This window comes from Mytilus californianus, unplaced genomic scaffold (genome assembly GCF_021869535.1).
Source record: "Mytilus californianus isolate M0D057914Y unplaced genomic scaffold, xbMytCali1.0.p SCAF_6, whole genome shotgun sequence".
In the NCBI taxonomy this organism is placed as follows: domain Eukaryota; kingdom Metazoa; phylum Mollusca; class Bivalvia; order Mytilida; family Mytilidae; genus Mytilus; species Mytilus californianus.
In genome coordinates this window covers 30,123,581-30,137,272 of record NW_026262712.1, presented here as the reverse complement: position 1 = coordinate 30,137,272, position 13,692 = coordinate 30,123,581, and the positions used below count along the sequence as shown (strand labels likewise).

The window sequence follows — 13,692 nt, the reverse complement described above, 5'->3', positions numbered from 1 at the left end:
GAACGTGTTGTTTTCATTTTTTTTTCTATACACATAATCACCGAAAAAAACCAAACTAAAGTTTCAAATTGAATATCCACATGACAGTGCAATGTGCTGAGTTTAATTGTAAATTATGATACATAATGTCATTTCAACAAAATATAGTCAGTAATTTATAAATTCTACTTAAATCAAAATATATTAAACATAGCATAAATTACTTCACACAATCAAGATAAAAATTTAAATGTGATACATGTTTTTTCGAGGAGGCTCAGTCGTGCTGAATGGTTATTACCCAGGAAACTCGGGAAAACTAATAACAGTCTATGGGTAGACAACTAGAAGAAATTGATTTCGATCTAATTCAGTTCCTTCAAATGTTGAAATTATATTTATATGTCTCGTGAACAGTGGAAGTGTTTGACATGAATTTTATAGATTTTTCAAGTATTCAATTTGAAGGGACAAAATGTGGCCTAATCAAATCTTCTAAATTGTGATTGTCTTTTACCATTATTTTTTTTAGCAGTTCACAGCATAAATAAAGTATAATTTTTCCTGTTTTATGATATTTATTTTACAAAATTTTTGCGTGAACCCCTGAGGGTTCACGCATATCAATTAGTTAGAAATATAGTCTATGGAGGAATATTCGGAAGCTAAATTATTCTTCATTCGGAACACTTATTCATCTTATCTGTATTAGCCTCCTGCAATAAAGAGCACCACCATACGGGGGTATCTAAGATATTTAAAATGTGACAATAAAGAACATTTCACAAATCGCTTATTCATTTGTCAGAATAATAAACTAAATGTATATATAGATCACTTTCAAACATTATGTTAAAGCTAAATTTATGCATCGTAAGTGTTTACTTGAGCAAAGGTTACAGTTGCACGAGCAGTTGCACCGTTTGATTAACACGTGAAAGTTAAATGGTCAAGATTTAACAACCTATGGTATCGAACATCTGCGTCTAGATATTAAAAGAGAGATATTAATGATGCAGCGGTTTCTATCTAATGAATTATAGTGGTCTTTGGGATTTGTTGATTTGTAACAATACATTTTATGCTCACTTGTCATTTTGACAAATCAGATATACAAAAATGTCCGTTTCAAAAACTGAAAATTATTAATAAAACAAATAAAATAAAGACTGTTCGTTAATAATTCAAGGAAATAATCTTACTCTTAATGATAAAAATATATTATATAATTCTTTAATTAAGGAAATAGATTAAACAATTGCATGTTAATCTTCCATGAGGTCTTCAAAAATATGTTATGCAAAAGAAATAAAAAATCAAATACACAAAACAATTAACTCTAGATTTTTACACTGAATAAGCATACATGTAAGTACTCAATGGATTCTGTAAACATGGTAAAGTTAGAAAAAGGGCGAATTTTATCCTACATTCGGGTATTTGTTTAAGCAATTATATATCAATATAAGAATTAAGATTGGAAATACATATATACTGAGACCAACATTATTTTAATAAATATATCTGAATTGATGAAATTATGATTTAAATAATTTAAGTGTTTTAAAATTAAAAATAATTATGTATGCGGTTCCTTCGACCAACATACGTAATAAATCTCAAGACTTAAAACCGTTTTTTGCTGATGGTTGTTGCCTATAATTCAGAATATTAACAGTGTTTCAGGATTTTTTGCTTAAACTTGTTTAAGCATGGGTCCCTTTTCAAAAGTCTAACAACTACTACCTCGCAATGTAATCTTTAATATTTTTGTTGCGTTTAAATGCTTTTTTGACATCGTGTGACTCAATTTTATTAATGAAATCGTTTGTATCTCGAATGTAAAAGTTAAGCCTCTTCAATAATGGTTTTATAATAAGACCAAGCAATCTCTCAATGTGTCTCATTGGAGAGTTAAACTTATTGATGATTGGTCGGTAAAGAACATTAATTTCTCCTACTACAGTACGGGTTGAGACTTATTATTATGGATGTCTTAAACCGTCTAGATGTCAGACTGGCCGGACAGTTGTCTGAGTGTAATTAACACCTGCTGTGATATCAACCTGTACAATATCCGAGTGGAAGGTCGTAAATCAATCTGTACCAGCTTGATTAGAATTAAATTTTACCTGTACAGATATTTTAGTATTTATGGAGGATAGATAATAAATGTAAAATATTGTTTTATATTCAAAAAGAAAAAATTACAATAAAAATTAAAATTTAATATCATGAATATGGGATCAACTTTTTTTTAACTTGAAAATGAAAGAAAGACGATTTTTAACAATGTACTGTAAAAATGTGTTGCCAATTATAATAATTGTGTTTGTGCCAATAAACTATTCGTATTTGTATTTGTAAACCGTAAATATTTCATTTTGTTCAAAATTATAACAACCAGGACTGTTTTCAATCGAAGTTTTAATCAAAATGTTGAGACATCAATCCCGTAAATTATACGGGTTTTCCTTGATGGTATCAATATTTCCCCCTTTTAACGTCCTGTTCCTTAAAGTTATTGATAGAAACACAATTCTAAGTATAAGGCCAACATATCATATTTATAAAGTATATAAACAAATTGAATATAGGCATTGTGAATAAACTGTTATTTTCCTTTCGATACCACGTTCCCCGTCGGAGCCTCTACGTCTATTCATACCTGTCAATCATTTCTCGCAAGTAAAACAATTTGGTCAACCAGATCATCCGTGCTTTCTATTTTGACATATATTTCCTGTTAATATCTTTGAAACAATTGTTTTTTTACAATATTTATAACGCAGTGATCATCTTTCGATTCCTAGTTTTTATATAAAAAAAACTTTTCATATGCACGTCAATATTCTATGACCCAGCACTATTTTAAATTTTGTTTGTTAATAAATTTACATATAATAGAAATAACAGATTTGTTGACACTCGTTGTATCATAACAAAGATATTGCCTTTCTATTTCCATGTTTGAAATTTTAATGAAAATCGTGTTTTTATAAACATATTTTACGAATTGTGTCAATCAATACATGAAGATCAAAGTTTTACACTATTCATGATTAGCCGTCTTTACTTTTGCGTCGTATTTCTAGCCATTCTCTAAAGCTTGTGCAGTCAGTAAGATTTTGTAAATCGATGTCGGCAGTTTAAATTGTATAATTCCCGAACTTTAAAGGAGGTGTCCGAATAAATTATTTAAATAGGAATCTGGGTGTTGACTAATAAATATAATAAATAAAATAGTTAAAGAAGACTAAAGCTTGTTTTTTTTATAATTACAAGGATTAAATTTTCTATTCTGGTAAATCAATTATTAATGGATCTCGATCAAGAGCCTCAAAACTAACGCACAATACTGCCAATCATTACGTATCATTTTAAATCATGAATGGATTTTCCCACGGTCGGTCAGTAAGGTCACCTGTGTTTACTGTTACGATATTTCCCGCCATATGAAAATCACGTGCATTTGACAAAATTGATCCCAGCTATTTTTAGCATTCAACATTGTATTGAGAGTGAAGTCAAGTTCAAAGTTCAACCATATGCTGTTGATCACTGATATGTGTATCATGGAATTGTCTTTTTACGGCAAATATTTTTTTAGATTGGTGTCAAAAATACAACATACAAGTTAACATGCATTGTGCGTAAATTAATATTATGCAATTAAGACTAAGAGTCAATGCAGCACCATAAAATTATTTAAATAGGAGTAATTGCATTTCTTTAGACTACAAATCATAGTAAATATTTAATTAACTGGTCATCAAACGATTGAATGCTTCTAGTTTTAATGTCCATTCAGTGGCAATTATTTCATGCATATTTAACAAACCCAGAAATATCAAAATAAATCAATTCCCGAGAAGAATCGTTATCTTCTTCTAGTGTTATTATTTGCGTACTACTTAAGTTATATATCACCAACTTTCGGACAATATTTGTTTACAGTAAAAAGTAAATTCACAATTATAAAGAATCACCAAACTACTAGTATACAAGTATTGCTCACTGTAATTATTTTTATTTCAGAACTGACCCAACGCAGACTGAAAATTAAATACAAATGTGTGTTAAACTAAAACGTATGCAGCAGCACTTTGCACATCATTCTGCTAATCAATGGGTTTACGTGGAAAATAAATCAGTAAAAAAAAAATAACCTTCCAGAAATAAAAAAGAAAATATTTTAAAAACTGTATGCCAACAAATACGAAAAAAATACATAACAGAAAAAACCAGGGAACATAGAAAATAATATTTTAAGGAATATAAACAGCATTTGAAATATAAAAAGCCATAATTAAAAAAATAGGCTATTTTTATTAAAACAAAGTTGTCTCCAGTACTTCACCTGTAAAAATATTTTATGTCAAATACGATGTAGAACTAATCAATAAAGTGACTGAGAGGTTTAAATCACAGGTAACCTGATTCTGAAATCAGTGAAGCTTAATAATCTAGTAGCACGGATTAAGATGAAAGGACAATTATATTACCGTTCACACCTAGATCTGTTGATTAATGACCATACTACCTACCATAAAAAAGTCGGATTATTCATTTCCGACATGTCCCAGTCCGTTATTTATAGTAATAAGTCTCTACCCGTACTGTATCTGACTAGTTCGCAATGCCTCATTAATTATGTCTTAGATTAATTTAATGAATTTTTGAATTGCTCTAACTCTAATTTGCCTCAACCAAATGATATGAAACTTATAAATAATGCTTATTACCACAAAATACAGATCACGTTTGAATTTTGGTGGTGTCACTTTAACTGTACTAGAGTTATGCCCCTTTTCAAATTTTGCTGAATGTTTCGTTTCCGTTCTCTAACTTTAGTTTTCCTCAACCAAATGTTATGAGACTTATACACAATGTTTATTACCCCAAATCACAGATCAAGTTGGAATTTTTGTGGTGTCACGTTTACTGTTCTAGAGTTATGCCCCTATACAAACGTAAAAGATTCCGTTCTATAACTTAAGTTTGCCTCAACCAAATGTTGTGAAACTTATACATAATACATAATACCACAAATGTCAGATCAACTACACATTTGGGTAGTGTCCCTTTTACCGTTCTTTAGTTATGTCCCTTTATAACTTTATATGATATGCAAGCGGGTGCATCATCTGTGTCACTTGGACACATTCCCTATTTATTTTCTCCTCATTTTATATTTAACACAACTTTAAAATTGTCATGATTAACAATAAAAAGAAAATATCATCCTGCACATACATGGCCATGAAAACACTGAGATATTAATTTTTAATTTAGTTAATTAATAATTAGGATAAAAAAGTTCTATGGTTCACGTATTGTTTTTTTTTTTTATAAAGCAACTTGTTTGACTGTCTTACATGTCATATGGTTCTATTTTTTTTCTGGAAACTTTTTTCTACTGAAAAAAAAAGGTATTCACAAAAATTCATTCAATAGTATTTTGCATATTTCATGTGTCAGTTGAATTTTTTTATAAAAGTACAAATATATCTATTTCAGCCTGGTGGTTCTACCTTGCCTAGTCCCTATGTGAAAATTTACCTTCTACCAGATCCAGATAAACAAACAAAAAGGAAAACTAAAATCGTAAAAGACACGACACATCCTACATATAATGAAGTTGTAAGTTTCCTACATGTGGTAGTGTATGTGTGTATGTATGTCAAAGTAATTTCAGATCAATGAGTCAGCTGGTTCAGCTAAAAAATTTCAGTTGATTCTGATGAATAACTAAGTTTATTCAGTGATATATTTGATTTTATAGACTTATTTACACTTGTATACAAATTTGTCTGCAATTAATTAAAATCACACAAGTTCCCATAAAATCTGACATCACAATTTAAAAAATTTGACGTCAGAATTAAAAAGTGATTGTTGCTTGATGTCAGAAGGTTATTCGGAGACAGATCTAAAGTCATTCAGAGACAAAATTTAGCTAAATACCAAAAGTGTAAATACGTTTATTGCAGATCTAGGATTTTGAAAAGGGGTGGGGCATCAAGGCAACGTTACGAGTGGCACTTGTAATAAATATATGCATTAACCATATGTATCCCCAGAACCAATTTTATTGAGATTTAATGGAAAAAATTACATAAAGTGCAAAGTTACAACAAAGTTGAACTTGTTTTATAATATGATAAATGAAATACTGGCCCCTGCAGGTCAACAAATTCAGTTATTTGGCAAGATCTTTTCAGTTATTAAACTTGGTTTGATAATGCCCCATGCGGTTAGGTAGATCGCAATTTAATTTGTGGTCAAAAGGTCAAGGTCACGTCAGCATTTGAAAAACATAAATTGGGTAAAAGTTTGTTTTTTGGTTGATTTTTTTTGTTGGTCTGAACCAATGTCATTGAGTGAAGAAAATAGAGATACCTACCAGTGACATAACATTAACTATTTGTATAAAGCTTTAAATTTCAAACAGTATGAGACCTTCTGGATGCTTCATATCCTGTGTATAAACGCACCAATGATGCTTCTGTATCTTTTTTACTTCAGGAGAGAGCTTTTATAGGCTGTGCCAGTTGCTCAATCCTTTTCATATCTTAATGAATAAAATATGTTTAAAATCAAATACTGGAGGAGAATTAGAGCTTGACATACTGTATAGACAATTGTCTATTGTTGAAGACTGTATGTGTTTTATGTTTGGTTGGTTGCTGTCTCTTTGACATATACTCCATATCTCCTTTCATTTTTTATGATAGAAACTCATTTAATCTAACCATGAGGGTAGGAATGCCCTTTATCGTCAAGCATCAAAGGTCTGTTTTTCGCTAGGATTAGCGTCAAAAGAGCCTTAATTTTTTATCATCATTAGTCAAATCTCATTTTGTAGCTACCTAAAGCGTCAAATGAATTAAATGTTTATTTTTTACGTTATTTTAACAAATATTTTACCGTCATTCGTCATGTGGGGTACCCCATTCCTACCCTTGATCATGGGCATGATGCAAATGAATTGCAAAAAGTGAAACCACCCATATAGAGAGATAAATGAATTTTCAATTGTATTTTTAAAAATTTTGTATGAAACTAACTATTGAACTCTATTTACAGATTGAATATAAAATGTCTGATAGTGATATGCGTATGAAGACTTTACAAGTTAGTGTATGGGACCATGATAGGTTGGGAGAAAACAATCTAATAGGTGCTGTGTATATCAAGTTACGGAATGTTAATCTTGATGGTGATAATGTGCAATGGTATAATTTGGACAGAATACAAATAACTGATGCTTCCATGTTGGCATGACGACAGTTCATCCTGATCTTTGTAATGTTTTGTTGCAGAATTAAGATGATGATTCCATTCTCCTCAATTTATAATCTGGATTTGTCCATAGAATTTGTAAACTATACATATATATAGTAATTGGCTACCAGTTATTTTGTATCTTTTATGGTTGAGTAAAATCTCCTCTTTGAATTTTAAGATGTAAATCAAATAGAAGATTCAACGATTAGAAAATTAAATGGTGCTTCCATATTGCCATGACAACAACTCATATGGGTCAAAAATTGCAATGTTTGGTTGCAAAATTCAGTCATAATTTATTTTAATCTTCTTTAATAAAAATTAATTTGCATTCATATATCAAATTCCGTAATTCTGTTTACAAGATAAAGTTGGCATCGAAAATTTTTCCAGCTGACTTATTTCGGCTTAGGGATCATAAACACATTTGAACAGAAGGGAAAAACTTTGATCACTCGTATCTTGGTAATAAAAAATATCATATCTTTTTATTTGCTATGGCAACATTATGTGGCAGTTTTTGTTGTTTATATTTACACCATAACAATGTAGTATTTTTAACTAGCAAGTTATTTAAAAATATGGATGCACAAGTTTGTCTTATACTGTATATTCAGAAATTATTGCGGCATTTATTATTGCAATTTTTGAAGAAAGGACAAAAGTGTGAGATTAATTATTGCAATTTCAGGAAAAGCTGCATACAGATATATGTATTAGATATTAGAATGCAAAATTTTACTATTGCAGTACTCACCTAATCGCATTATTTGCATTAATAAAAACCTCGCAATAATTACAGAATTTACAATATGCCATGACTTACAACTAACAAATGCATTATTATTCATAGGAATTTATTGAATAAAAGCGTTTTTTAGACGGTATACATGTATTTCTGTGATATTTATAATCTACAAAAAGTTCAAATGGCAAGTTATTTGGTATGAAATATTTACAGCAAGGTTTGAAAATAGAACTTTTTTTCTTTTTTCGTGTAAAACTTTTGACAAGTCCAAAATATTGCTTTCTGGGTAAAACAATATATATATATATAAAAAAGAAGATGTGGTATTATGGCCAATGAGACAACTCTCCACAAGAGACCAAATGACACAGAAATTAACAACTATAGGTCACCGTACGGCCTTCAACAATGAGCAAAGCCCATACCGCACAGTTAGCTATAAAAGGCCCTGGAATGACAATGTAAAACAATTCAAACGATTCAGTTCAGTTTAAATATCATATGTTTGTCTGAAAATAATCCTTAAATCAATTTTTATAAATGGTCTTGAAATTACATTATCTTACTGCAGATTCATTTATTGTTGGGGGTACCCCTTTTCATAGATTGCGGAAATTTTTTATTTTTGTGGATATTTGATTTCATGGTTTTGTTTGCATTCAAGCTTATTGAAAAAATTTTACTTCTTTGATCTTTCAAATTTGTACATCAACTTTATCCACTAAACCCAAGAAAATAAGAATTCCGCAAATAATAATTTTATGCGACTGCATATTGCTGCTTGCACACAAGTTTCAGCATAACAATCTATTATGTATAATGGAACTTTAATTAGATTTCTATCAGAGCATTTATAAGTGGACATATCTCCATATGATTTGATGTTTTAATGTAATGAAATTATTGCAAAGACAATATGTTCTATGTATTTAAATTTTAAAACTTATTTCAAGCATTTGCTTGTATATTGTATGCATTTTATATAATACCATAATTTTTTTATTTATTAATATATTGATATTGAATTGAGTAATATACAACTTATAATATGTAAAGCAGATTTGATTGCATGGAAATGAGTAATTGAGAATCAGTTATTAAATTTGTCTTTTTTTTATAGTAAAGATTTGACCCTGAAAATCATAAATGTCTTAGGATTTATCAAGATAGATAAATATTTGATCAATTTGCAAGATACAGTTTTTGTCCAAAACTAATCAAATACAACGTATGATAGAACCCCAAACATTATAGTCTATATTAGAACAGAGGTGGTTTCAGCCGGGGCCTTTAGGGATTATTTGCAGCTTAAAATTATTTTTTTTAATGAGTAAATATTGCCAGTTATAACTATTTGGAGCTAGTAAGGTATAAAAAACAGACATAATATGCTTATTTTAAACTAGAATAGCCAACTGGTACTAGGATATGGGTTGTCACTTGAGATTATTAACTGGTATTACTTTACTCATATGACATGACCAGTTGTCTTCCATGGCTACGTTGAGACATTCTATAGAAGAATTGGTATATAGTGATACTGTATTTTAATCATCGCATTTGAATTTCTTTTCTTAAATGAAATGTTGAATTAGGTACGCAGTATTCAAAGTTAATTATGCCATTTTTAATGAGGTCAAGTTTATTAATTAATACTTATAAATTTTAAGCAGGTGATGCTAGAACACATGTGGAATGGCTTCCTATTGAATTTTTGTCCCCTGCGTAATGCGTTGCGGGGGACATGGAAATACCGGGCGTCTGTCAGTGAGTCCGTCCATCTGTCCCTTCTTGTTAGTGCTCTCACGGGTACAATTCTTGCCAGATTTTTATAAAACTTATACTATAAGTTAATATCAGCAATATCTCGGACAAGTTTTATCATGGTGGCCGATCGACTTTTTAAAAAAAGAGTTATGCCCCTTGGAAATATTAAATTTATGGAAAATGGCCTCATTAGCGCTCTCACGGGTACAATTCATGCCAGATTTTTATAAAACTTATACTATATGTTAATATCAGCAATATCTGGGACATGTTCTTTAATGGTGGAGGATCGACGTTTTTAACTCACCTGGCCCAAAGGGCCAAGTGTGCTTTTCTCATCACTTGGCGTCCGGCGTCCGTTGTCGTCGTCCGTCGTTGTTAGCTTTTTACAAAAATCTTCTCCTCTGAAACCACTGGGCCAAATTTAACCAAACTTGGCCACAATCATCATTAGGGTATCTAGTTTTAAAAATGTGTCCGATGACCCCGCCAACCAACCAAGATGGCCGCCATAGCTAAAAATAGAACATAGGGGTAAAATGTAGATTTTGGCTTATATCTCTGAAACCAAAGCATTTAGAGTAAATCTGACATAGGGTAAAACTGATTATCAGGTCAAGATCTATCTGCCTTGAAATTTTGAGACAAATCTGACAACCTGTTGTTGGGTTGCTGCCCCTGAATTGGTAATTTTAAAGAAATTTTGCAGTTTTTGGTTATTATCTTGAATATTATTATAGATAGAGATAAACTGTAAACAGCAATAATGTTCAGCAAAGTAAGATCTACAAATAAGTTGTCATGACCAAAATTGTCAGTCCACCCCTTTAGGAGTTATTGCCCTTAATAGTCAATTTTTTAACAGTTTTTCGTAAATTTTTGTAATCTTTTACAAAAATCTTCTTCTCTGAAACTACTGAGACAAATTCAACCATACTTGGCCATAATCATTATTAGGGTATCTAGTTTAAAAAATTTGTCCGATGACCACGCCTTCCAACCATCATGGCTGACTTGGTTAAAAATAGAACATAGGGGTAAAATGCAGTTTTTGAATTATATCTCTGAAACTGAAGCATTTAGAGCAAATCTGACGGGTGGCAAAAATGTTCATCAGATTTAGATTTATCTGCCCTGAAATTTTCAGACGAATCCGACGACGTGTTGTTGGATTGCTGCCCCTGAGTTAGTAATTTTACAAAAATTTTGCAGTTTTTAAATTTTTGTTATTATCTTAGATATCTTTATAATATCTAATATCTAATACTATTAATTATGATTTTAATCTTATTTTACATGATTTCCAAAGCATCAGTAAATACAGGTGAGCGACACAGGCTCTTGAGAGCCTCTAGTTTAAGAGTTATGCCCCTTGGAAATATCAAAACTATTGGTCTAACTATACCTTAGTAATCCACAGAAGTTAGTATCTAAGTACTATAAATTCAGAAATGATTGCATATATTTATCCTTGCAATTTTTCATAATGGACAAAAATGTGCGATAAGTTATTGCGATTTCATGGAAAACTGGCATACAGATATATGTATCAGAAATCAGAATGTGAGTTCTTATTATTGTGATACTCACCCAGTCACATTATTCACATTAATGATAACCCAGCAATAATTTCTGAATTTACAGTTATTTAAAATATTTCATTTTTTTGCCTTTTGTATTGAATAAATATCTAACCTAGTCAAGTATTAAGTGATCGTGTGTTGTGCAATATTTAGTCTGTAAATACTAAATATATATTTTTGTACAGATTTGCAGGAAAAACATGGCTTCTGTTGAGCAGATTGAGCATCCATTTTTGCTTACATTATAATTTTAAGAATTGATTGATGTAATTTAATGATCATATGTTTTTTTATTGATTGTGATTTTTGTGGTTGCAGAAGACATCTGGCCTTGCAATCATAAAAATTTCGAGCACGATTATCGTACTTAGACTCAGAAATCAACCAATCAAAATGCTGGAATTGGTGTTTCAAACACAAATTTTATACTCCGAGTACTGAGTAAAGTTTTATGACCGAGAGCCCAGGCCATGTGGTCATAAAACTTTAGAGCATAATTATCGTACACAGACTCAGAAATCAACCTATCAACATACTGGAATTGGTGTCCAGCACGAATTTTGTACTTTAAGTAATTTGTTAAGTTTTATGACTGAAAGGTCTGACCTTATTGTTAATGTCATTACATATAGTGTAAAGGTACACATGTTCAGAATAAAAAATGATTTTAGAAAACAATTGCAGCAAATTTTTTGATATCTGAATGGATAATTAACTAGGACTTGAAAAAAATTGAACTAACTAAAATTTATTGCTCATTGCCCAGTATTCAGCACTTAGGTGTTGACATGAATTATCATTGATATGATCATAGTTTTAAATTAACTGTTTTTAAAACTTTGAATTTTTCAAAATACTAAGGCTTTTTTACCTCAGGAATAGATTACCCTAGCTGTGTTTGTCAAAACCTTTCAGATGTTTTGGTTCTCAATGCTCTTCAACTTCATACTTAATTTGGCCCTTTTCACTTGTTTTATTCGAGGGTCACTGATGAGTCTTTTTTAGAAGAAACGCATGTCTGATGTATCAAATTTGAATCCTTGTAGCAATTTTCCAGAGATAATGGGACACATTTTGGAAAACAGCAAAATTTGTCAAAACTTTTGATAGCAGAACAAAAACTGAATACTCCTTCTAAGAGATATGAATATGTATAGTTCATTATATGGAAACATTGGATGTAATTAAAGGATCTTAGTCCCAAAGGGGTTTAGTATTTAATATCAAATATATTTCAGTTTTTAGTGCAATTTTTTATTATTTTTTCTATTTTGATGCTGTGAATTATGTCTGACTGTGTCAGCCAATATTATGTATAGAGTTGATCTAAGGTTATGGAAAATTCTGAAATTATTTCATGTTAACTTTATAATTGTTATTGCCAAAAAAAAAAGAGATCAAAATGCTTAAAATTATTGCGATATTTAAAGAATTCTGCATGAAAGAAGTAGCGCTGTTTAAATTGAAATGCAAGTTATTATTATGGTAACAATGAGATAATTTCTGAATTTTAAGTATGTTGCATTGTCAGTAACTTATCAAAGAATTTGTTTTAAGTTTTTTTTTGCGAAAAGCTGCTTTTGAGTGCAGGGTAGCATTAGTAGACATTTTTATATAAAATAACGAAATGGTAAAATATAGGCAAAATATATACATATTAATTCCAGTTTTTTATCATTAGGACTATTCCATTTAAACAGATGAGGGTAGGTAGGAAAGGACGGACTTATAAAAAAAATACAACCAAAGTCCTAAATGAGAATTGTGGATATAACAAAATGGATATCCATTTACCTTTAGTCTATGGTGGAAAATTGTCTCATTGGCAATTATACCACATCTCCTTTTTTATACAATTTCAATTGACCAATGACCCTTGTTCTAAAATGAAACTTCCTATCCTACCTTCCCACATCTATATTAATGGAATAGTCCATATAAACTTGTACATAATTAGATGTATACTCCTTACATTATGTGATTTTAAATTTTTTAAACTTTTCAAATCTATTTTAACTGTGATATGTGAATATGGATGTTTATATAATATAATTATCATAATAAACATGATCTTATTAAAATAAATTATTGTTATACATTTATGTTTCTTAACCCTTGCTAATTAGGGGGAGGTGCCATCATACATCTCTTATAATGGAGGACAAAATCTTCTTCCTAGAAAATTATCTCTTCAAATCGCTCAATCGTCTCGTCCTGAATATACATGAGATATTTGCCACTGGATGTATAGCAACATCATATATAGCAAATTATAGCAAAGTTGAAGACACCCAGAACAACATGATTGTGTACAGAGCAACAAGA

General features: G+C 30.3%; 1 protein-coding gene across 3 annotated transcripts in view; it reads left to right on the top strand.

The window, feature by feature from the left end:
• LOC127705044 (phosphatidylinositol 4-phosphate 3-kinase C2 domain-containing subunit alpha-like) overlaps positions 1–13,452 on the top strand; it is a 77,247-nt gene extending 63,795 nt beyond the window's left edge. For all 3 annotated transcript variants that reach the window (XM_052209295.1, XM_052209296.1, XM_052209293.1), the window contains 2 exons: positions 5,500–5,622; positions 7,069–13,452. In XM_052209295.1, the coding sequence (XP_052065255.1) occupies positions 5,500–5,622; positions 7,069–7,266 (321 nt within the window). In that variant the 3' untranslated portion in view covers positions 7,267–13,452. The remainder of the gene's footprint in view (positions 1–5,499; positions 5,623–7,068) is intronic.
• Positions 13,453–13,692: the final 240 nt, after the last annotated feature.